At 36.4% G+C, this 24932-nt stretch overlaps 2 protein-coding genes across 2 annotated transcripts; one reads left to right on the top strand and one right to left on the bottom strand.

The window, feature by feature from the left end:
- Positions 1-3753: 3753 nt before the first annotated feature.
- LOC123653657 lies at positions 3754-11800 on the bottom strand. The gene is made up of 2 exons (XM_045589654.1): positions 11478-11800; positions 3754-3994 (listed from the first exon to the last, which is right to left on the bottom strand). The coding sequence occupies exons 1-2, from the start codon at positions 11798-11800 to the stop codon at positions 3754-3756; spliced, it is 564 nt and encodes a 187-aa protein (XP_045445610.1).
- A 432-nt stretch (positions 11801-12232) lies between these two features.
- On the top strand, positions 12233-23111 carry LOC123669608 (ras GTPase-activating-like protein IQGAP1). Its single transcript, XM_045603208.1, has 14 exons — positions 12233-12278; positions 12379-12632; positions 13053-13130; positions 13682-13826; positions 14028-15116; positions 16388-17220; positions 17342-18198; positions 18651-18876; positions 19218-19382; positions 20004-20183; positions 21157-21297; positions 21551-21698; positions 22126-22519; positions 22751-23111. The coding sequence occupies exons 1-14, from the start codon at positions 12233-12235 to the stop codon at positions 23109-23111; spliced, it is 4917 nt and encodes a 1638-aa protein (XP_045459164.1).
- The last annotated feature ends 1821 nt before the right edge of the window (positions 23112-24932 follow it).

Below are 24932 nucleotides of genomic sequence, written 5' to 3'. Positions count from 1 at the left end.
TTAAGACCTTGAACAAGGCATCAATGTCAACGGTGAATACATCTCACCTTCATTTCGCCGACGATATCGTCATCTTTGCGGACACGTTAGATGAGTTAGGCCAAATGCTAGCCGGTCTAAACGAGTCCTCCCGACGTGTCGTTTTCTGTATGAACTTGGACAAAACGAAAGTTATGTCTAACAACCAAGTCATACCGAGACAGGTATCGGTCGATGGTACCCTTCTCTAAGTTGTTTTGGATTATATTTACTTAGGCCATACTATCCAACTAGGCCGCAACAACTTTGAGAAGGAGGCGATAGGAGAATTCGGTGGGGCTGGGCGGCATTTGGCAGGCTTCGTCGAGTCTTCACTTCGAAGATTCCGCAATGCTTGAAGACAAAAATCTTCGAGCAATACGTCCTGCCTGTGTTAACATTACCGAGCCGAGACATGGACACTGACGAAGGGACTGGTCCACAAATATAAAGTCCCTCAACGTGCAATGGAACTGGCCAAGCTTGGGGTTTCCCTCAAAGATAGGATTAGAAACGAGACTACCGCGAGAGAACGAAAGTAACCGATATAGCCCACAGAATTAGCAAGTTGAAGTGGCAGTGGGCTGGTCATCTGTGGCGCAGGACCGGTGGCTGTTGGAGCAGACGCATCCTGGAGAAGAGATCGCGTCTTGGCAAACACAGTGTGTGACGTCCTCTGGCCCGTTGGACCGACGATCTACCTAAGATTGCCGGTGTAAGCTGGATGAGGATTGCGGAAAACCGGGATGTCTAGCGCGAACTTGGGGAGGCCTATGTCCAGCAGTGCATTGCAATAGGCTGAACTGACTGACAAATATTTGGTTTATTATTGCAGTCAGAGTCAGAAGAACTTTGATTTTCAAACATAAAATTTCTTCTGTTGACAGGCTTATTAAACAACGTATTAAAATCTACAGTGCATCGTCGTCACTCAGGTCGACGTCACTTAGATCTGTGTATTATACTGGAGAAATATTGTAACTGGCCACACTATTGTAATTTCGTCGCTCTCTCAGCTGAATTTGCTCATATTTTGCTCAGTATTTTGTGGTTAATTGGTGTAAGACGTCTTTTCTTCACAATCCGTTGTAAAGTTTTGTGGCGCAGGGTTTTGGGTAGGCATTGAACTATTGGAGCTTGAAAAACTGGATGAAGATGTGCTAGAAGAGCTTGACGATGATGAGCTAGATGAATCGGAACTAGATTAAGATGATCTTGAAGACGAACCAGAGGACTGTAAATGGCTAGTATTATTTAGGTGGCATTTTTCTCGTCAACTCATAAGTGACAGTAAAATATTGAGTCGGTGTCATCATTTTTGTCAGCTCTGCAGTTACATTTTTGGCCTCTGGAGATATATGTATTTTGTTGATTTTCCTCTTCAACCTGCATAACTTCTTTAGTCTAATATAACAATAATTGATAACACTGTAGTATATTTTAAGGATGAATAATAATCATAATTATTTAATGTCAAAATAGCAGCATTGTTGAATGACAATGATCTATTCAGTCGTATTGCCATAAAAGAGTAACAATCATCCATCCATACGTCATCCTCATAAACTTTCACATTTATTACAGTAATCAGATGAAAAAAAATTATAACTTATTACACTATTATTATATTACTTAAAAAGCCGACCGGTGGCGGGATAACCATCCAACTGCTGGCTTTGAAATACACAGGCCGAAGACGGGCAGCAGCGTCTTCGGAGCGACAAAGCCAGCCCTGCGGTCACCAACCCGCCTGCCCAGCGTGGTGACTATAGGCAAAACACATAAGTTCACGCTATTTTTGGCGAAAGCTTATGGAGGCCTATGTCCAGCAGTGGACTGTATAGGTTGTAATGATACACTATTATGTTTATCTTATAACTTTTACGCTCGATACGCTGAAACTTAACAAAAATTGTGAGCTCTAAGACGACTCCGTTTTCAAAACCTATACAAATAAGCACAACAGTTACAAGTTATTCTTAACTTTTACACGAAAAGGGAATTAATGTTGAAAGTTTTTACTTATCTTTCGTCATTCTAAATAATAAAAAGAAGTAAACAAAAGTGACTTTTATAAATAGCCTTATTTATTACAATAAAGTGATACTTAACCAATTACTCCAACAACTAAGGCATATATTTCAATATAAAACTGAAGTGTTAGGCGTTAACTTTGTAAAATTTGTCAGTTTTTAAAACAAAACCGAAGTAAATCCAAATGTTACACATCATTATCAAATGTGTTTTCTGCGAGAATGAAGTATAACAAAAATCATCTTTTTATTTTAAATCCCTTTTAATCTAATATCGAATTATTTGATATTACTCAAAACGGCAGCACTTTAATCTCCGATCACTGCCGGTGCATCTCTGAATCACGCCACTTTATAAGAACTGACTTGTCAGTTCCAGTTCATAGAAAAGAGAGCAACAGTCGCGTATCTCTCTGTATCTTATAGTTAAAACGCCGGAGTCGAAGTCTACCTATTCTTTATGCGACGAAGACGGGTTTTCTTGTAAAATCTCCAAATCCACAAATTTTGAGTTACATCTTTGTTTTATTAAAGGTGCGAATTCTCAAAACAACTTGACCTTAGACCTTGATTATATATGTATAACGTAAAGCTAATAATAGGCTTATAATTTTAAAAATTATATCCAGCGCTGATAGTAAAGTACCATGCTCGAATTAAAAAGACCCTTAAAGGGTCATAAATTAATCACGTGATATTATGGCACCTTTTTAACCCCCTAACCCTCTTGGTGACATTTGGTGAGGTTTTAGACTACAAAAAAATCACGTATTTTTTGTACAAAGTAAATTTCAATTTTCAAAATATTACCTTTAAATATATTAAATATAATCTGGGTAATTTTTGAAATTTTCGGACACATTGTTCGAAACGAACAATCCATAGAGCGACTCGTTGTCCAAGGGCAGGTAGAAGGCAAGCGGTCACGCGGTCGATCACCTACGCGTTGGACAGACCTTATCAAAGCTGCGACACAGACCTCCATAGTCCAGAGTTCTCGAGACGCCGAAAACCGCATCAAGTGGAGACGTATAGCGGGGGCTACTTTTAGCCAATGAATCGTCGTCAACTACGACCACTCTGTCAAAGAGTGAAGGACTAAGAAGAAGAAGAAGAATTTTTGAAAAATTAAACATCGTGATATAAATTTTTAGACAAACATCAAAGTTGCAGGTGTTTGTTGGTTGTTTCCTTAGTTTAAATATCGCACGTTCAACGAAAAATAAATACACGTGTTATTTTCAATATACGCCCTCTCTTTGTGATATATCTTGAGGTTTTTCGAAAACTTCCTTCCCCCCTTCCCTTCGAGGCCCGCGTGATTAATAAACAACTCAAAAAAAACAACAACAAAATAATACAAATGTGTAGGTTAGGTCGGGACAATATAGGTAAATAGTAGTCATATTTTAATAAAATATAAATTTTTAAAATAGAAAAACTTTTATTTAAATGTCGATGAGATCCGTGTCAAGTACAAATACTTGTGAAAATTTGTATGAATAAAATCTAAAACTTACATCAAACTTTACACAAAACTACTCTTCTGTATATTTCATATACTCTTTAAATATTATTTACAAACAAATTAAACCTGTCTTACATTTCTTTGTGAATTATATGCTTTATAACATGAAACAAACTATAGATATGAATTATAGTGTGAAAACATTTGCCAGTTTATAGTTATTTAGCTATTTTACTACTCAGGCATATTTTCTTCAACACTTTTATCGTCCACTTCTGCACCAGCTGCTAATAATTGTCCTAAATACATTTCTTGAGTATTTTGTAATTTCTTCAAAATTACTTCACAAGGAATCCTTTCATCTATAATTTCTGTGTAACTAAACCCCAATGTTGCATATAGACGTCGGACTTGGCCAGTACTCAGCCAACCGCGTTGACCAGGATCAAAACTTTTAATTACAGCTTCCAAATGTCTAAAATATAAATAAATGAACTGTGGTTTTTATTGAAGTAAAACTTATCTTTACCCACAAGCTCCTCAAGTGAAACATAGTGAATGCGCGACGTAAACGTTACGAAAAGTGTGATCAGGCGAGGTGAACGGGAGTCGAGAGCGAGATATAATTTAGTGAAAATAAAAAGAGAGAGAGAGAGTTACGTTCGCAACTTTTACGTCAGTCGTGTGGTCTAAAGTACACTTTTTTATTTTTTGATCGTAATAGGATTTTGAAAAAATTTGGATTAATAATAATAATAATAATTGCAGCCTTTCGGTGCTTTTCAAATTTCCACCAAAATACATTACTTAACTTTTTTTTTTAGAATTGTAATTCAAATTTTGATGAGTATAATATAAGTATATAAACTTATGACTTCATTTTACAAGCATTACGGCATTCAAAAAAAAGTTCTGAGAGGGTAAAAAACATGTTGCGACTACTCGACTTGATGCTTAAAAACAATAATTGCATAATTTCGTTACAAAAAAAAAATAACCCCAACCTATCTAACTAGCTAATTAGACTGTTTATCGACATAATTTGGTTACAAAAAAAAAGTAACCCTAACCTATCTAACTTCAAAATGTGGTTCTTCCTGCAGGCAGCTATATTCCGGAGTCTGCTGGAGTATGGCGACGCACGGTGCCCCCGTTTGGGTGGATCGCCTCACTGAGGGAATAACGCTGCACTACGGTCGGCGCAGAGGATCATCGTGGTGAGGGTGATCCGGGGGTACCGTACGGTATCGTGGGCTGCAGCTACTACTCTAACCTGTGACCCCCCCCCGTGGAAGCTAGTGACGGAGGTCCTTGTCGAGACCTACTTTTAGGGACTATTGTTGTGTCGAAATGAAAGTCTTCTCAGAAGGTGTCGATCGAATATATTTACGTAAAAAATGGTAATATTTATATAAAATAATAAACAATAAAAAAGTAAGTATTACAATAGTTGATAAGATTTATGACCAATCGCAGATCTTTATTATTTAAGCCTTGCGTCTCTTTTCCGCACGTGGCTATCTCTTTCTCCGCGCGTGCCGCTGTCGATTACTCATGCGCTTCGTCGCGAGTCGGAGGCACGGTAGCGCGGAGCGATATCTATAAGTAGATCATACGTTCCCGCGTCTCGCCCTTTTCGGCGGCGATCGGCGCGGCGAACGGATCTCTGACGTGTACTTCACTCGGCGGCGGCGTGTTTGTACTTCGTGAAGATATGCATGAAGAATACGCGCAAGTTAGCTTGAAGACTTCTGTGAAGATCTGTGCATGTGATTGCTGGTGCATCCGCTTGCATGGTGTGCTGTGCTATTTTCAAACAGTTCTTTTCAGAGCTAACAATCTTGTTTCACGAACATTAAAACAGCTCTTTTCAGAGCTATGTACTTTCTGTTTCACGGACACGTCAATGTATCTTGGTAACGGTAATGGTTAAGGTTATGAACGGTGAAGGTATTTTTAAGGTAAAGGTATCGGTAAGGTTAAATGGTAAAGGTATCGGTAAGGTTAAAAGGTAAAGGTATCAGGTAAGTAATCTTGTAGTAGCCTCATTGAATTACTATTACTACTTATGTAATAATAGTTCGATGTGGTAGCCACAGTGCTCCCCCTCAAGTGAAACGTACTGGAAGCTTGACGGAGCGGCCGGCTCGCGTTGTGACTTTATTATTATTCGCAGTCGGTTGTGACGTCACGCTGCCGTGCGGCTTGTCGGAAGTATTCTGTGGCGAGGTACTATTTTGTAGTGACGTATCGTTAGGTATGTTTTCTTGTAATAAATAAGCGGGCTTGAGACGATCTATTGATATGTTAGTTTCGCGATTTTGTAGTTGTATCGTATATACTTTCTCTGTTCTTTTTATTACACGATACGGTCCTTCATAGGGTGGTTGTAAAGGTTTTTTAATTGCGTCGACTCTAAAGAATACGTGGCTGCAGTTGCGTAGGTCTTTATGTATAAAAATAGATTGCTTGCTATTATGATGCGTCGTCGCTGCTTGCGGTCTATTTTGTTCTATTGCCGTTCTTATTTTGTTTACGTAAGTGTAGTCGTCCGTAGTTGTAGGTATCGATGTAGTGAAAAAATCACCCGGTAGACGTAGGTTATAGCCGTATGTAAGTTCGGCTGGGCTAACTTCGGCGTCTGTGCGTAGGGTGGCTCGTAATCCGAGTAGTACAGTAGGTAGCTCGTCGATCCATGACCTTGTACTTGAGAGTTTCGTGCGTAGCGCGGCTTTTAATTAATGTGCGATGCCAGCGTTCGACTATACCGTTGCTATGCGGATGATACGGAGTTGTACGATTTTTCGTTATTCCCATAATTTTCATTAGGTTATTAAATAGTTGACTTTCGAATTGACGGCCTTGATCGCTAGTTAGTGTTGATGGACATCCGAATCTTACTATCCAGTGTTTGTAGATAGCTTCGGCGACGGTCTCAGCTGTTATATCGTCGGTAGGTATCGCTTCGGGCCATTTGGTTTCTCTGTCGATCATTGTTATGAGATAGCGGTAACCTTGCGTTGTAGTAGGTAAAGGTCCTACGATATCGACGTGAATGTGTTGAAAACGTTCTGTAGGCGGGAATTTTGATGTAGCACTGTGTGTATGTCGTTGAATCTTATTTTTTTGACAATCGATGCAGTTTCTAGTCCATATTGATATGTCGCTATTCATTGACGGCCAAAAATATTTTTGTGATATCATCTTTCGTGTCGTACGCGTTCCAGGGTGGCTTATGTTATGTACGCTTCTAAATACATATTGTCGATGTTGTTCGGGTATGTATGGTCGTATATGCGATGATGAAGTTTCACAATATAGTTCGATATCGGTGTTCGGGATAGTTATTTTCTTTAAATTAATATTTTCTTGCAGTAATAATTGTTTAATAGTAGGATCTTGTTGCTGTGAGGTTGCTATTTCTTCGTAATTGATTGTAGAAGGACATGTAATTGTTTCTATGCGACTTAGAGCGTCGGCAACGATGTTTTGTTTGCCGCTTACATGTCTTATGTCGGTTGTAAATTCACTAATAAATAATAACTGTCTCGTGCGTCTCGGTGTTTCGGTAGTGGAGTTAACCTTATGCATTGCGAATGTGAGTGGCTTGTGATCGGTGAATATGATGAGTGGTCGTCCTTCGAACATCTTGCGAAAGTGTTTCACGGCCATGTATATTGCTTGGAGTTCTCTGTCGTATGTTGAGTATCTTGATTGCGCATCGGAGAATTTTTTCGAATAATAACCGAGAGGTTGTCATGATTTGTTTACGTATTGTTGTAAGACGGCGCCAGCTGACTTGTCGGATGCGTCGCAGAATAACGCATACGTAGCTTGATGTGACGGATGAGCAAGCAAAGCAGCGTTGCTGATGCTGTTTTTGCATGCTTCGAATGCTTGTGTTGACTCTTCGGTCCATTGTATGACAGTCTTGTCTCGCTTTTTAACGTTGTGTAGGTATGCATTGAGTGGCGCTTGAATAGATGCGGCGTTAGGTATGTGGTCGCGATAAAAATTTAACATACCGAGGAAACGACGTAACTCTTCGATGTTCGTAGGTTTCGGATACTTCATGATGATGTCGATCTTCTGTGCTGGGGGTTTGATACCGTCTTTTGAAACGTGGTATCCTAAGAATTGAACTTCTGTTTGACCGAAGTGACATTTCGATGGATTTATTGTGATGCCATGTTCTTCCAGTCTTCGTAGCACGGTTCTGAGGTGTTCTCGGTGAAGATCTTCGTTTTCAGATGCAAGAAGTACGTCGTCGATGAAAGGAAATACGTAAGGCAGTCCGCTTAATACTTGATGTATGAATCGCTGGAATGTCTGCCCTGCGTTTTTTAAACCTGGACACATTCTCGGGAATTCGAATAGTCCCATTGGCGTTATTATAGCAGTCTTTTCAATATCCTCTTCGCGAACGCAGAGTTGTTGGTATGCTCTGTTAAGGTCTATTGTTGAAAATATTGTCTTCCCAGCGAGTTGATATGTGAAGTCTTTGACGCGTGGTACGGGATATCGATCGGCCTTGGTGATAGCGTTTAGACGGCGATAGTCACCACAGACGCGTATGTCTCCGTTCTTTTTCGGTACGACGTGAAGGGGTGACGCCCATGGACTCTTGCTGGGGCGACATAGACCTTGTTCCATCATATTTTGAAATTCTTTCCTGACTTGTTCGTAGCGATGCGGTGGTATAGGACGTGCACGACAATGTACGGGTGGTCCTTCAGACAGCGGCGACTTCGCGGTGTTGTTCTAGCATCTTGTCAGCGAGCAGTGCGAGTTCTTCCAACGCAGTCTTCATGCTGAAGGAATCGCTCACGGCTAGAACTGAGCGGATGTGTGGTGGTAGGTGGTTGGTCCACAGGATGCGTAGCGTGGCATCAGGGATTCTATCGCGGGCGAGATCGCGCATTCGTCGTAGAAGGTGTGATGGTTTCTGATCCCCTAGTTCCATTTCTGACAAGAGCTTTTGAAATTGCCGGTTGTCTGACTCTTCGTATGCAGTGATGAGACGTTCTTTAATAGCTTGGTATGGCTTGGATTCGGGTGGATTGTAGAGAAGGTCCGATATTTGTTCGATATCTTGCTTCTCTAGTCGAGCGATTACCATTTGCGCTAGTTGTTGTTCGCTTTTCTTCTGGTCGTGAGTGGCGGCTTCGAAGCTGTAGAACCATAATCGAACACGGTCGCGCCAGAAAGGTGGAATTCGCAGTGAAAGCGAAATGTTCGCGATTTCTGACGGCTGGTCGACGGTGGCGGCTGCGGCGGGCAGGGATTCGGTGATTCTTGATTGATCCATTTTTCACGAGCAGGGATTCTTCTTCTTTACTAGCAGGGATTCTTCGTGTTCTTCGTCGGGTCACCACTTTAGGGACTATTGTAGTGTCGGAATAAAAGTCTTCTCAGAAGGTGTCGATCGAATATATTTACGTAAAAAATGGTAATATTTATATAAAATAATAAACAATAAAAAAGTAAGTATTACAATAGTTGATAAGATTTATGACCAATCGCAGATCTTTATTATTTAAGCCTTGCGTCTCTTTTCCGCACGTGGCTATCTCTTTCTCCGCGCGTGCCGCTGTCGATTACTCATGCGCTTCGTCGCGAGTCGGAGGCACGGTAGCGCGGAGCGATATCTATAAGTAGATCATACGTTCCCGCGTCTCTAAGACGACATTATACAAGGCCTGCATACGACCTATTATGACCTACGCGTGCCCCGTCTTCGCTCATGTGGCGCCAACCCTCATCCATAGGCTCTAAATTATTCAGAACAAGTTTCTGCGCACTGCCACGTACTCGCCGTGGTACGTGCGTAATGTCGACTTACATCGCGACTTTAAGATCGATTCAATCGCGAAGCACCTCAAAATACTCGCTACAGCGTATTTTGAGAGAGCGCGGAGTCACCCAAATCCTCTTGTAGCAGAGGCTTGCAGATACGTAGGTAGAGGAAACTTACAGACCGTACAAAGGCGTCCCATGCACGTCTTAACCGACCCTGACGATAGGATCACGGCGCTTAACGCCATATACACCACCACACACAGGACACACACACACCGCCCCCGCCGGCGAGGGCGAGGTCCCCGCGTTCTGACGGCTCGCGCGCGCCTAGGCGCGTAGCGGACCGTCCGTAAGCCGTCTCAGCGCTCCGCATAGTGCCTCCTCCACTCCGACGACGCTCTAAGCCGAGGTGCGATCTCGCTAGGAGACATCCTTAGGGCGGGCGTCTTTCCCCCCCGAGCCCTCCCAGAGGGCTCCCATTCTTCCTTCGCGGCCGGCTTGCCTAAGTGCCCGGCCCCTCTCACCGGTGACGCTGTAAAGGCCGCTAGGGCCAACAGCACTCCTCAATTCGAAAAAAAAAAAAAAAAAAAAAAATCCCGCGTCTCGCCCTTTTCGGCGGCGATCGGCGCGGCGAACGGATCTCTGACGTGTACTTCACTCGGCGGCGGCGTGTTTGTACTTCGTGAAGATATGCATGAAGAATACGCGCAAGTTAGCTTGAAGACTTCTGTGAAGATCTGTGCATGTGATTGCTGGTGCATCCGCTTGCATGGTGTGCTGTGCTATTTTCAAACAGTTCTTTTCAGAGCTAACAATCTTGTTTCACGAACATTAAAACAGCTCTTTTCAGAGCTATGTACTTTCTGTTTCACGGACACGTCAATGTATCTTGGTAACGGTAATGGTTAAGGTTATGAACGGTGAAGGTATTTTTAAGGTAAAGGTATCGGTAAGGTTAAATGGTAAAGGTATCGGTAAGGTTAAAAGGTAAAGGTATCAGGTAAGTAATCTTGTAGTAGCCTCATTGAATTACTATTACTACTTATGTAATAATAGTTCGATGTGGTAGCCACATACTCATACGTCTCGTGTAGGAGGGCTCTCGGTGAGAAGCCCACGTTGGACGGGACGGGTGCACCGGATGGGGCAAGAAGCATTAATGCGTAGGTGGGGGGAGGACCTGTCGGAGCAGCCGTATGGCACAGGCGTAACGGCTACCTTGCGCTCGGTCCTTGAGCGGTGGATGCGCCGTAAGCGCAAGCCCCTCACCTTCCGTCTGACGCAAGTTCTCGCCGGGTACGGCTGCTTTGGTGAATACTTGTGTCGGATGACCCAAAAGAAGCCAACAATTAGATGTAACGATTGTGGCGCGGCGGTGGAATCTGCCCAGCACACCCTCGATGTGTGACTGAGATGGGCGGCGCTGCGTCGCGATCTGACGACAGTCCTCGGAGGGGACTTGTCACTGCCGAGCGTCATCACCGCGATGCTCGATGCCGACGAGTCCTGGACGGCAATGGTCTACTTCTAAGAGACAGTAATGTTCCAGAAGGAGAATGATGAGCGAATGAGAGAGGAGGCCACTGATGAGGCCGCTGTCCGCAGACAACGAACGGGGGTGCGTGTCAGCCCCTATGCTCGTATCAGGCCGGATTGAGAACCCGGTCCTGCTAGACATGGCGTCGTTGGGATTGTTCAGAGGTAAGCCGGACAGTCCCTATGGAGGAAAAGTCTGGCCTTTTCGCCGAGGCCAGCCAGTCGCTGGAGGGATCCTGTTGCCTGCAGATCCGGGACCCTCCAATTAAAGCGGCTGAAGGCTCCCGCAGGGGTTTGGTCTATAGTGCACCCCCAAGTGTGAAGCCGACATACGGTCTAGGACTGCCTACCCGGGTGTCCTGGATATCACCCGTAAATGGGTTCCCCTGCCTGTATATATATATATATATATATATATATATATATATATATATATATATATATATATATATATATATATATATATATATATATAAGCTAATTCTATATATAGAGCCCTATAATTATATAAATACGTATCTTTTTTCATGTTTTTTACTTTTTACTTTTGGAACCTAAAAGTTTTTAGATGTTTCTATATTTTTTATTTACAATATTCGTTTTATTTTTGTGATTTTTTTTACCTGTTTTCATAAACAACCGGTGGTGAACCATATCCCGCACGAAACAGCATACAGTCATCCAACAACTTTTCAAGAAATGCAACAGGTTTATCAGGTGTATGAGCAATAATCTTCGTGAATAAGAATCTTATTAATTCAGGAATACGACGTTCTCGTAAATAACTTTCCGTTCTTGTAACAATTGATAAAATAAATTCTTTACGTTCCGATATAGTTGCATGGTTACTTATTGAATCAGATGTTTTATCGTAACATAAGCATTTACACTCACAATATTTATTATTAAGATGATCTGTTAATAAATAATCAAGCTCTTCTTCCATTCTGAATATTTTTTTAAATATAATTTCTCGTATTACGTCCTATCGTGTTGAGTTTTAATTAAATATGATTTTATTTCATTTGCCATATTATGTATAGATATTTTTTTTATTGTTTTATCAAAAAGTTTGTAGTTATTAAAAATAATATAAAAAGGTTTGTTTCTTAAAATATTAAAATTATATTATATTAATACGAGTATTATGTTAATGGTCAGCGACTTTATGCATTTATATTTTTAATCGAATGATCAAATGAATCGAATAAATCGCGATCTCCGAAATAAAAATTTCGATCTGTACATCTCTATCGACAACCGTCAATATTATTCAAACTATTCTTGATTCATTAAAATGTTTATCACTTTATTGTTATTATGGTAACTAAGTTAAAAGCAAATAGTTACCTTGTCTAGTTATTTGCTAATTTCAACAATGGGAAAGGATACAAAAGAAATACTAATTGGGAAGATTGACGACTGTAAGTAATAAGGGGTATCTTTTATTTCTTATGCATCGGGTTTCTGTTTCCGTTATTGTTTTTAAAATTGTTTTGCTAAATTACTTTCTTTGAAATGTAGGTGACGATGATGTTCGTAAAACCGGTCAGGAAATGGATGCAATCCGACAAAGAACTATAGCATACGAGTATCTTTGTCGCTTAGAAGAGGCGAAAACTTGGATGGAATCATGTCTCCGAGAGGAACTTCCACCTGCTGTTGAATTCGAAGAAAATTTGCGGAATGGCGTTTATCTAGCTAAACTTGGACATTTCATAGCACCTGATCTTCTTCCTTTGAACAAAATATATGATATTGACCAAAGACGCTACAAAGTAAGTGTAGGTGAAATTCTAGAAGAGTGAAATATTTATTTACTGGATGCTTCACTAAAGTAATTTTGCGATTCTATAAGAATTAAGATAATGTTATTCTGGATCTCCAGCTATTCACATATCAAGTTACATTATAATCAGTTTAGTAGTTTTTGCATGAAAAAGTAACAAACATCGATTCATCCTAGTAAGACTCCAGTAAGGCTAATGAAAACTGAATTAATAAACACATTCCTTCTTAAATGAATTTAAATATAAGTTTAATCTTTAATACAATTATAGATTGTGATGTGATCTTTCCTTCTTAAATGAATTTAAATATAAGTTTAATCTTTAATACAATTATATTTAAATCATCTTATTTATAATACTTTTTGATTTGCAAGTGATAATGTGTTCTGAATGTTTTTTTTTTTTTAGGTAATGGGTTTGCAGTTCAAACATACAGATAACATAAACAAGTTTTTACAAGTCTTAAAACAAACTGAACTACCTGTGGTAAAATATTTTTATTGTTTGAATATCCTCTTATTTGAATAGTAATTTCTCTCTTGATCTTGTCATAATTTAAAATGAATCCTAAATGTAGTATGCATTACATGTTGCAAAGCATTTGGCAAAAAGCACATTTGGACATGGACATTTAACCAACTTTCGAAAAAAGGAGGAGGTTCTCAATTTGATTGTATTTTTTTATGTTACCTCAGAACTTTCGACTGGGTGGACCGATTTTGGTCATGTTTTTTTCACACACATTTAAATTTTATTGAGATCTGACAGGTAGCTTTTGAGTTAGCGCTAATAATGCATAATTACTTGACTTATTTTTTCGTCGATCTACATTGTACTCACTAACTTTTTACTGAGTGTATTGATTTCGATAATTCTTTTTTATATTCTTTTATATTTATATGTTTATTGTCCTACCATTTCACTGTTTTTGTAGTTATTTTTTGTTGCAATTCAATACATCTTATATTAATTTTTTCTAAGTCTTTAAAAGTTCCCACTATGATTGTTATATCTTGATTATGTATTTATTATTTCAGACATTTCAACCTGAAACAACAGATATTTATGACAATAAAAATATGCCAAAAGTAATTTATTGTCTCCATGCTCTAAGCTCCCATTTGTTTAAGCTTGGTAAAGCTCCCTTAATTCATGATATATTTGGTAAAGCTGTTTTTACTGGTAAGTAACATGGGAGTTCCTGAATATTTTCAGATATAAAAATCATAAGATATAAATAAATTTAATTAATTTTAAAATTTTACTCTAATTTGTTAACTTAATATTTTATTTATATCATTATATGTATATAGTATGTTATTGATTTGTATATCTTTTTTTTTTGCCATATTTCTTTTAAATATTAATCCTTTTTTTTTTCAGAGGAACAGTTAGATTCTGTGTCTAAAGACTTACAAAAGTGTAAGCACCCACTGCCAATGTTCCAAAAGATAAGTGGTTTGTTATCACACAATAACAGTGCTGTGAATAATAATAATGTAGCTACAAACTATGCTCTTATGGAACTAAATCATCTCCTTGACTCTGAAAAATCTATAACTTCAGCTTTGTTACACCCCGATTTGAAATTAAAATATGTGCAAAATTGCCTAATAGATGTGTATAAAAAAGTCCTCAAAGCAGCAAAGCACGAAAAAATTCAAGTTGCTCACAATCACTCCTTGAATGATAGCTATGTACCGGATGAATACGATGACATACTTACCCTAGTTGAAATTCAAGGTCATATCACTGCTACAAATTACAAATACTTATGGAAATCATTATGTGCTGCATGTAAGAGTAATGATATAAATAAGCTACACAAAATATTTAACGAGAACTGGGTAAGGGTAAAAAATTACAATGTCAACAATTTGGATTTCTATTGTGACGTGGTTAAAGATATAATTGAAAGCTGCAAAGATATTGATGTAGAGAGTATCACAAACTGGCATAAGATATTTCAAAATATAATCAATGACGGTAACAATAAATCTTTTGAGCATACAGAACATAAAAGAGCCATTGCGAATGTTAACAAAGCATTGGATGAAGGTACAGCTGACGATCTGTATAGAGCTTTGACAAGCCCACAACTTGGGCTGAGTTTTAAAATAGACAGATACGCTGCACCACTTTTGTTAGAAGAAATGAGACTTGAGAAATGTGAATTAGATAAAAATTTGAATGAGAGTGAAATTGCTGCATCGGCTTTATATTTGAATGCAATTGCCTCTGTGTCTGAAGCAGTAGAGAGAGGTGATGAAACAGCCGTTTGGAATGCTCTTAACTCCAGACACATACAGTTAGAAAGACTCAAACCACACTGTCGTCGACGGTATCTTTCTGCACTAATAGCTGCCCTACAAGTAAAAGTAAGAGAACAGTGTGAGTGCCCCTTACTGACACTTGAAGACATTAAAGACACAATAGATATGGTGAACATGAAGGATGACGATAATGATGAATGTAAGATCATTTTTAGTAATAAACTAATTATTAATAAATATATTATTACCTACAGCTTTAACTGCATAATCAATTAGAAATTGTAAGGTTGCAATTTTTTTTTTAAATGTATGTCTTTGAGATTAATTTTTTTGTATTATTTCTGTTTGATGAGTATTATTTTGTAAATTATTTCATTTTTAATACCTAATCCATTTCGGTTTCTACCTATTTCTTACCTTGTATCTTATACATTTTATTCATATAAAATTATCTTGTTTATAATCTATCATAGTTATAACAACATGCAATTCCCACGAAAAATAAATAGTCTTGGCTTTGAAACTGGAGGCTAAATAAATAGTAATGCTTATAATTTTTTGTAATAGTAATTCGTAACTCGTAAGCATAAATTACGCAATGCGATCACGTGTTTATTCGCGATGGCCTTTTAAACTACTTAACCGATTTTAATCAAACTTGCACACCGTAGGTAGTTTGATCCAACTTAAAAGATAGGCTATATTTTATTTTCATTTATGTAATTATTATTAGTCAGTACAAATTATCATCATCATAATCGTTTCAGCCTAATAAAATAATATAAAAATGTCACCGACACGGTCAGTCGGAGACGCGGGTTCGAACCCCGCTGGAGCGGTCAATTTTTGATATGATATTCAAAAATGTTTAGAATTCCTAATGTGTGGGTAACACAAAAATAAAATCGTACATATAATATAAAAAATTAAAATCTTTTAATGTCAAGCAACATAGGCTCATAGTTGGTTAGTAGAACATAATTACTTAAGAACTATGTTAAAAAACAAACGCGTGCGACAAAGCCAGTACTGCGGTCACCAACCCGCCTGCCCAGCGTGGTGACTATGGGCAAAACACATGAGTTCACGTTATGTTTGGCGTAAACTTGTGGAGGCCTATGTCCAGCAGTGGACTGTATAGGCTGTAATGATGATAAAAAACAAAATACAAACCAAAAATAAAAATGAATAAATAGAAATAAATATCTACCACAAGGAGATTGATCCAGTCACATTTTGTACTTGTAACTTGATAAACCTCGCCGTGGTCGGCTAATCCCGTTCGGTCGGTCTAATACAGTCCACTGCTGGACATAGGCCTCTACAGGTTCGCGCCAAAAATAGCGTGAACTCACATGTTTTGCTCATAATCATCACGCTAGGCAGGCGGGTTGGTGACCGCAAACTATATCAATTATAAATTCTTTTATATATTTTTAATCATATATTTCTTTCTTTGGTACTTTATAGTGGTAGAAGCTATTGACAATATTAACAAGGCTGTTTGTGAGGAAGATATAGACACGCTGATAGCATTACTTAAGAGTTCATGTCTAAAGTTACCTCTATCACTACATAAGGAAGAGTATCATTTATACATGAGAACTTTAAAAAGACGTTTACTACAGAATGAACAACAAAATCTTTGGTTTGATGATATTAAAAATGCAATAAGTGAAGTCAATCAGGAATCAGTAAAAGTTAAGGAATTTACTGACGCAATCGTTCAGCTTAATTTGGCCACATTAAAGAATGATGTAAATGAATTTTGGAACGCTCTTACTTCCAGACATCTGACTAAGTCAGAATATGTAGAAAGTTCATGCAGAGATGTATACTTTCAAATGTTTTCAAAGGCCCTTAAGAAGAAGGGTCATAATATCTGTCCCTGGATTGTGTGTCACACGGATGCAGGAAATACAGTATATATTGACGTGGAATCATATAGCTACAGTTGGACTACCCCTAAAGACTTTGTTCCGTATGCACGCTATTTAACTAAGAAAGACGTTAATGCAATTATTGATAAAACCAATAAGCATCACATTAATACATACAGACAGAAACTCTTGGACAAATCATTTACAAGATTTCAAGCTCATTGTAGAGGGTTTTTAGTAAGGCAATGTTGTAAAAGGTTGATATTTTTTAGAGATCATTCTGAGTATGTAGTTAAGATACAAGCATGGTGGAGGCGAATAATGATTCAAAGGAAATATGGAACTTTGATAAGAATGAAAGTGATTGAAGCAAAGCTAAAAAGGGAGAGAAAACAAAATCCATGGGTGTGGTACAAGGCTCAGGTATGTTAAAAGTCAGTTATGAAAAACTTTGGCATATAAATTACGAATGAATATTTTTTAAAAAATATCCATTATATTAATTTATATATTTTTTAACTTTTTTTTACTCAAATTTTTCCAGGAGCATAAGATTATTAAGATCCAGGCCTTATGGCGAGGTCGGCGTACAAGAAATGCTTTTATTTCACTGTTTCACTCACCCAATCCTCCATTAGGAGTTGTAAAAAAATTCATTCCTCTGTTAGATTTCTCTACTGAAGACTATAATCGAGAAATTGAATTGCAAACTTTGAAATCTGAAGTTGTACAATCTATACGAAAAAATCAAGAGCTCTCAAAGCAAATAGACGATATGGATCTAAAGATAGGATTACTGGTACAAAATAGAATAGCTCTACAAGAGGTTGCCGTGCATGGCTTAAAACTAAACAATTTGGTTAAGCACAACACGACAACTAAACTGGTTATTAACCAAGACAACAAAGGACCACTGATGATGGTCTCTACAGCTGTAAAAGGCCTAAAATCTCTGACGAAGGAGAGTAAGAAGCTGTTGGATGGTTACCAACATTTGTTCTATGAACTGCAAACCAATCCCACATATTTGTCAAAACTCTTATTTTGCATACCCCAAAACAAAACCAACTCTTTCTTACAAAATGTCGTATTGAGTCTTTATAATTTTGGGGCATATGCAAGGGATGAATATCTATTATTAAAGCTCTTTAGATTTACACTGGAAGAAGAGATAAGTTGCAAAATCGTTAAACCGTTTGATATTATAGCTTCTACACCTTTAGTATTGAAAATGGCTGTAAGTCTCTCCAGACAGTTATCGGGTTTGAACAATCTTCAGACGATTATAGGACCACTCGTCGAAAAGATAATAAAGGATAAGGACTTAAATATCGAAACAGGTCCAATCGAAATCTATAAGGCTTGGCGAAATGAAACTGAAATGAAAACAGGACAGATTTCGTAAGTATTTTAATGTATACTAACAACTAGCTATTAAGACTGATTTTTAAGTGATGTTTTTACTATGTGTACTCCTAAATCCTTTAAGAAAGTTATAAGTTAATAAGCTTCACGGTCACTATTGATACTTTTACTTAGACGGAACTTAGGAATTGTAATCACCATGATATTGCCGTCTGCATTGTCGCTGAAATATCGGAAATCTCAAAACTACAATCGTGTTAAGTCCCGCGTAATTAAACATATTTTAAAAAATGTCGCTGTATGTATGGAGATGTATTTCCCACTTCAGTTTTCACAACCATCGAATAAAATTATTCGTTTACATTGGCCATTTACTGCAATAAATACTTTTGATTACACAGAAGATCAAATTTAAAATTACGTTCCACATATAAAGTCACTTTCTTACTGATTGCCGACTCTCATCTATTCTTTATCTACCTTTTAAGGAAATTACCGTATTCTGTCACCCAAGAAGAAGCATTGACCTACACCGAAGTAAAATCACGATTGGATAAAGCTCTTACTCAACTGAAGACAGTCGTAGTAATGTTCCTGGATAAAATAACGTCTTCGACTGATTTGCTGCCTTTCTGTATTACGTACATGGCACGTGTTTTACACCGTTCTTTGACGTCGAAATTTCCCAGTACACCTGAGAAAGATATACTAAAGGTATGTTGAAATTTATTAGTCAATTTAAATAGAGACAATGCGTTGACGCAGCGTTCACAGAACTGGTTTTTGCACTGGCGGATTGTGGTTCGATCTCCGCTCAAGACAAACATCTGTATAAGCCACACTATTTTCTCGTGGTCTAATGTTTGTGCATTATATATCCACGAGTGAATCCTAGTGGGTACCGTTTACCGTGGAGTGTACCTATTCTAAGAAAAATATTGAGAAATGGAAAGTTATGATGTTTTTGTTAATACAAAATTTACAAACGCGATTTTAAATATATTTTTTGTTTTAAATTGTTTATCTTCGACGTTGTATTTCGGATATATTTTTAGGTAGTCGGCAATTTGGTGTATTACCAGTTCTTCAACGCTGCTATAGTAGCACCTGACGCTTTTCATATTATAAATTTGCCAAGTGGTGCGGGTTTAACTACCGATCAAAGGAAAAATTTGGCTTCCGTCGCAAAAATACTTCATTTTGCAGCTTCAAAGAAAGGAGTAAGTAACAAACATCATAGCATAGTTAAATTATTGTACTTACTAAATATTCATCTCTGGATGATTTAAGAGGGCTTAAGATTGGCTTTAAAATAATTTTTTAAAACTCAAATGTGCAGATCAGATCAAAATCAGAGCAGTCAAGCGACAAACCTAGCAATTCCTTGTCAGATAAATTCATAAAATGTATTCTACTAATTTTAAAGGAGCGAAAAGTTCTAATTTTAATGTTTGCGATATCATCACTGTGTGAATATACTTTTAAGGATTTTTTTTTTTAAATAGATTTTTCAAACGTTATGAAGACTAAATATCTAGTACATAGTCTTAATAAGATGAATTAATATTTTTAATCGATGAACGCCGGCGGCATGCACGAAAAAGGTAGACTCATTGTAGCGTTTCGTTCATTGTAGCGTTACGTTAAGTATGCATCTATCTCTCATCTAGTCGACCGGCCTATGCGTCCGAGGAGATGTTTTGTTATGGCGTTGTCACGTTAAACAATCATCCATAAACTAACTTTACAGACAACATTTTTTTTGTAATAAGAATTTTATTATAATGTATTATATATATACTAATGAATTTATCAATGTTATTTATTTTTTTATATTACAGTTTGGTGAGGAGTCCAGTCACCTACGGTGTTTAAACGCGTTTATAGTGGAGTGTCACGAAAAGATGAAGGAACTATTTCGACATTGCTGTCGTGGACCGACCCTCGAAGAATACTTTTCTGTGGACGAATACACCGAGGCCACTCTTCTACACCACCCGCATATATACATTACTGTCCAAGTAATATAAATTAAGTTTTTAAACAATAACTAATAGTTTTTGACCTTTCTAAAATAGTAACGAAATCAAGTATAGCATCTAAGTAAATTGCAATAATTGCGTAGTCATCATTCTAGAACTTTAAATGTTACATATTTTATACCATATTTATTAAAGCAATATTCAATGCAGTTTTGGATACAATGTCAAGTATAAAAGATCAACACAAGAAATCTGTGCACAACTGTGTTAAAGATTGTCCAAAAGTTAAAAATTGCAGAAATGTGTTTCTCGTTTGTTTTGCTTCTTCATCTCTCAAATTCAAGAGCTATACTTTTTAACCGACTTCCAAAAAAGGAGGAGGTTCTCAATTCGACTGTATTTTTTTTTTATGTATGTTACATCAGAACTTCTGACCGGGTGGACCGATTTCGACAAATTTTGTTTTAACCGAAAGGTGGTGTGTGTCAATTGGTCCCATTTAAATTTATTTGAGATCTAACAACTACTTTTCGAGTTATATCTAATAATGCGTTTTTACTTGACGCTTTTTTCGTCGACCTACGTTGTATTATACCGCATAACTTTCTACTAGATGTACCGATTTTGATAATTCTTTTTTTGTTGGAAAGAGAATATCCCTAGTTTGGGACCATGATAAGGAAACCAGGATCTGATGATGGAATCCCAGAGAAATCGAGGGAAACTCTCGAAAATCCGCAATAACTTTTTTCTGGGTATACCGATTTTGATAATTTTTGATTTAATCGAAAGCTGATATTTATCATGTGGTCACATATAAATTATATCGAGATCTGATAACTACTTTTTGAGTAATCTTTGATAACGCGTAGTTATTTGACTATTTTTTCGTCGATCCACGTTGTATTACTCGTCCATGTAATTGAAGTCGGTTTTTTTTTTTTCGTTTGCGAGCAAACACAATTATGTTAAATACGTTGGTAAATAAAATTATTGATACTATTATTTAAAGGAAATCGTAGACACGCACGCTCTGCTTGTCGAATATCAAGATGTAATCGCACCGGACCCTAACGCACGCCTCAATGAGCTTTTGGATGATTTAGGCGAAGTACCTACAGTTGCCCAACTAGCTTCCCGAGACGTACCATCAGTGAGTATTTTTATATATGACTATAAAAGTTATCTTTTTAGTATTTATTATTTTTTGTATTGCTTTAATAATATTTATATTCTAAATGGAACATCTCGTGGGGTCTTACCCGCGTTTATCATCTAGCTTTCGCTTCTAAATTGTTTATTATATATTTATTAAAATGGCCCAGTAACATTAATAACATAGCTTCGTTTTAGTAAAAACAAAATTAAAGTATATTTATATTATTGAATGTCTCTTTTTGTTTCAGCAAATGGACTCGGAAGAAAATGCAAGGTTAGAAGTATGCCTTGCACTTGTAAATAAATTCCAAGCTCCAGCTGATGATTTGACTGATTTAAATAAACTATTTATTAAAACAAAGGAACTATGTGTTGCTGTCATTCCATTTTTAAATGGTGAGTATTTTTAAGTAACAAAATTTTATACTTTTAGGATACTAAATCAGCTGTTGTCCTTGTGATTTTATTTTGATAGGAATATCGTTAAGTTTTAATGTGCTTAGTTTGTTTTAAACATCCAAAAACCTGTCCTTAACCTGGACGAGTGACAATCCTATTCTACCTATTCCTTAACAAGACCCTTATTGTTTTCTAATGTTTACGCGAATTTTACTCATTTAATGAAACACTTTTTTCGGATTTTATCGCGGTTTATTATTAACTTTTGATTCCCGACGTTTCGGATACTTTACAGCAACCATGGTCACGGGAGGACCAAGACCCTTATACCATACGAGATACCTTTAGCCATTAGTGTAATTATTAAAACTGTACTGACTGTACAGTAGAGCACATTTGAAACGTATGTTATCTTTTTGTTCAGGCGAACATCTTCTAGAAGCGCTATGTATCGGAACAACAAGAGAACAGCAAGAACAGTACAGTGAGAAACTAAAGAAACGTATTTATTCCGGGCAAGTTCGTTCAGACGATGCGACAACCTTACGAGAACATATCGCCAAATTACGTCGCAACCTTCAAATGTTAGAGGATGAGGGTTACGTAACCCGTGAAGATGGATATCAAGCACTAGTTACGTCTATAGCCCTTGATTTATGTAACAAAGGCAGATACAGACAAGCCCAGAGAAGAGCTCTAGCTACTCTAACAAGGACTAAACGCAGTCTGTGTGAAAAGACAAAGTATTATGAGGAGAAATGCAAATCATATGATCAATACATTAAGTCCTGTCTGGCTAATCTTCATGCTGGTAAAAGGTATGCTTGAAGACTTTATGTTATGAGTACTAGAAACCTCCTGTTCTCTTTAACTCACTTTAATTTTATGTTTACACATGAATTAATTAGTTAAGGCTGATGTAATTTTATATAAATATTCTTAACATCAGACTAGTAAATCCTAAAATTAGTCAGGCAAAACAAAAATTCAATGCTATGATACATAAAAATTTTGTTAGACTGATCTCTATTAATGTTTTATTTTTACAGAAGTGTTCATGCCAGCTTAAGAAGATCAGGGAAAGATATGAAAAAATTAAAGTCAAAATTAACTGTGAAATACTCTGCCTCGAAACTTTTGGAAAGAGGTGTCCTTTTAGAAATAGATGGACTTTCCACATCACAATTCAAGAATGTACAATTTGAGATTACACCGACCGACCATAATGGAGTATTCACAGTAAAAGGTAAATTTATGGGGGTTGAAATGGAATCCATAGACATAGATATACAAGATCTATTACAGAAACAATATGAAGGCTGTACAATTATGGATATGTTCGGAAAAGCTAAAATTAATGTAAATTTATTAATATTCTTGTTAAATAGTAAGTTTTATGGAAAGTCGTAAGTGTGAAATTTATTATTAGTTATTTTTTAATTGAAATATAAGCTCCTAAAACGTACGATTGAATAAAATTAATGTGTTAAAAGACACACAGCCACATATTATACAAAAAAGTCACACAAATGATACTTTTGGGAAAAACTTCATGTTGGATTGACGTGGGGTTAAAAATTAAGCACTATATTTGACAGACACTAATATCGGAAAATTAATAATGCTAAAAACATAACATCTAATAATTCTTTTTAAGGTTGTGTTGAGTTTGAGGTACAAGTAAGAAGGCGTAGTAATAAGTTTATATTTAGTTTAAAAAAGGGTTCACAGCTTATGAAAACTTATCACTTAGGTACCCTCTTTGTATACTGCAAGAACTTTTAATTTTTTTACCAAAGACAGTTTTGTTGCGAAATATGACGCAACAAACTTTTAATGTTCTTTCCTTAAAAGTTCAGTAAAATCTCCTCTTTTCTAATATTTCAAAATAAAATAGAACTTAAAGTTTTTTCCTGTTTTGGTTAAGAAAGATACTTTTTATGCCTGGATAAAAATATGGTTCTTTTAACAGATCTTGTAATTGATGAATGTCTCACTTTCGTTAGTATTTGTTGATATACAGGTGAAAGTCATACACTCTGAAACATTTTAAGTATTTATTATTGTTCCAAAGATAACATGACGACATGTTGACAAAAAAAGCTGACTTATTGTTAGTAATAATGTTCATTTAAAATATGTAATCCAAAAAAGTTGAGACTTTTTTGTATGAGTCCATGGATGAGTCTATTTGTCTAAAGCAAGATTTTTATTTAATTGTCTGTTTAACATCTGTAAACAATTATTATAGTCTATTCGCGTTAAGAAAATATATTTTCTTCACTGTCCACGTGATCACAGTATTTCTTCTATTTGTACTTATACTATGGATTATTTAATCTTATTTTTATGAATAAGTGAGGTATTTGTTTTAAAAAAAATACAAAAGAAACATCCCTACTGTCTAAAGGGCTTCATCTGGTCAATACGAACGCGGCATTCTAATTTACTTTTATCTTATTGGTTAGGGGGCGCGGCTAAGCTGGTTAACAATGATGAATAACTATTTTCTTAACTCGAACAAACATATCGCTTAACAGTTAAAGATTTTTAAAGAAAATTTGTCGAAACAAATACTGATTACTTGTTTATATATGAAACAATTATTTATAACTAGTCCTGTTTGAAAACTTTTACAAAATCAGACTATTTAAATTTTAGTAATAATACGCCTTCATGTGTTTTTACACAAAAACGCCAAAAATATTTTTTTAAAAGAATGAAGTATTCATGTAGCATTAGAAATGTATCTGTAAGTTTATTTTCAATAATGATTACCAATTATGCTTTCTTAATGTAACAGTAGTACTTTTTTTAATGTACTTTAATAGCATTAAGATCTTGAGTAATAATTATGACCTAAAAATAAATATAAATGTGAAATGTAATTAGTTGCAGGCACTTTTTTTTATATTCACGCGTTTACATCTAAATAAACGTAAAACAATTGTTATTGCTTTAACCATATACAAATCCTTGTTTTTTTTTTCATCAATTTTTTAATTAATTCCAATTTAATCACAGGTACAATAATTTTAAATGATTATGTTATTTAATATTATTATATAGCATGTATTTTTTTTGTTTGATATGAATAATTACACAATAATTCAAGTAATATATATGAAATACGCTTCAAATACACATCACTATTAATAGATAGTAATTATTTATTGTTTATTCTATTTATTTATTTTTTTTACAAAACTCGTTTATAATTCAGTGTAATAA

Source organism: Melitaea cinxia, chromosome 1 (assembly GCF_905220565.1).
Source record: "Melitaea cinxia chromosome 1, ilMelCinx1.1, whole genome shotgun sequence".
Lineage (NCBI taxonomy): Eukaryota > Metazoa > Arthropoda > Insecta > Lepidoptera > Nymphalidae > Melitaea > Melitaea cinxia.
The sequence above is the reverse complement of the archived record's forward strand: the minus strand, read 5'-3'. Positions and strand labels throughout refer to the sequence as shown.

Coding starts and splice junctions, on each gene's coding strand:
- LOC123653657 (XM_045589654.1), bottom strand. CDS start 11,800: ATGGAAGAAGAGCTTGATTATTTATTAACAGATCATCTTAATAATAAA. Junction 3,995..11,477: donor CCGGTTGTTTATGAAAACAG/GTAAAAAAAATC, acceptor TTTATATTTTAG/ACATTTGGAAGCTGTAATTA.
- LOC123669608 (XM_045603208.1), top strand. CDS start 12,233: ATGGGAAAGGATACAAAAGAAATACTAATTGGGAAGATTGACGACT. Junction 20,184..21,156: donor ATATATACATTACTGTCCAA/GTAATATAAATT, acceptor TATTATTTAAAG/GAAATCGTAGACACGCACGC. Junction 21,298..21,550: donor CTTCCCGAGACGTACCATCA/GTGAGTATTTTT, acceptor TTTTTGTTTCAG/CAAATGGACTCGGAAGAAAA.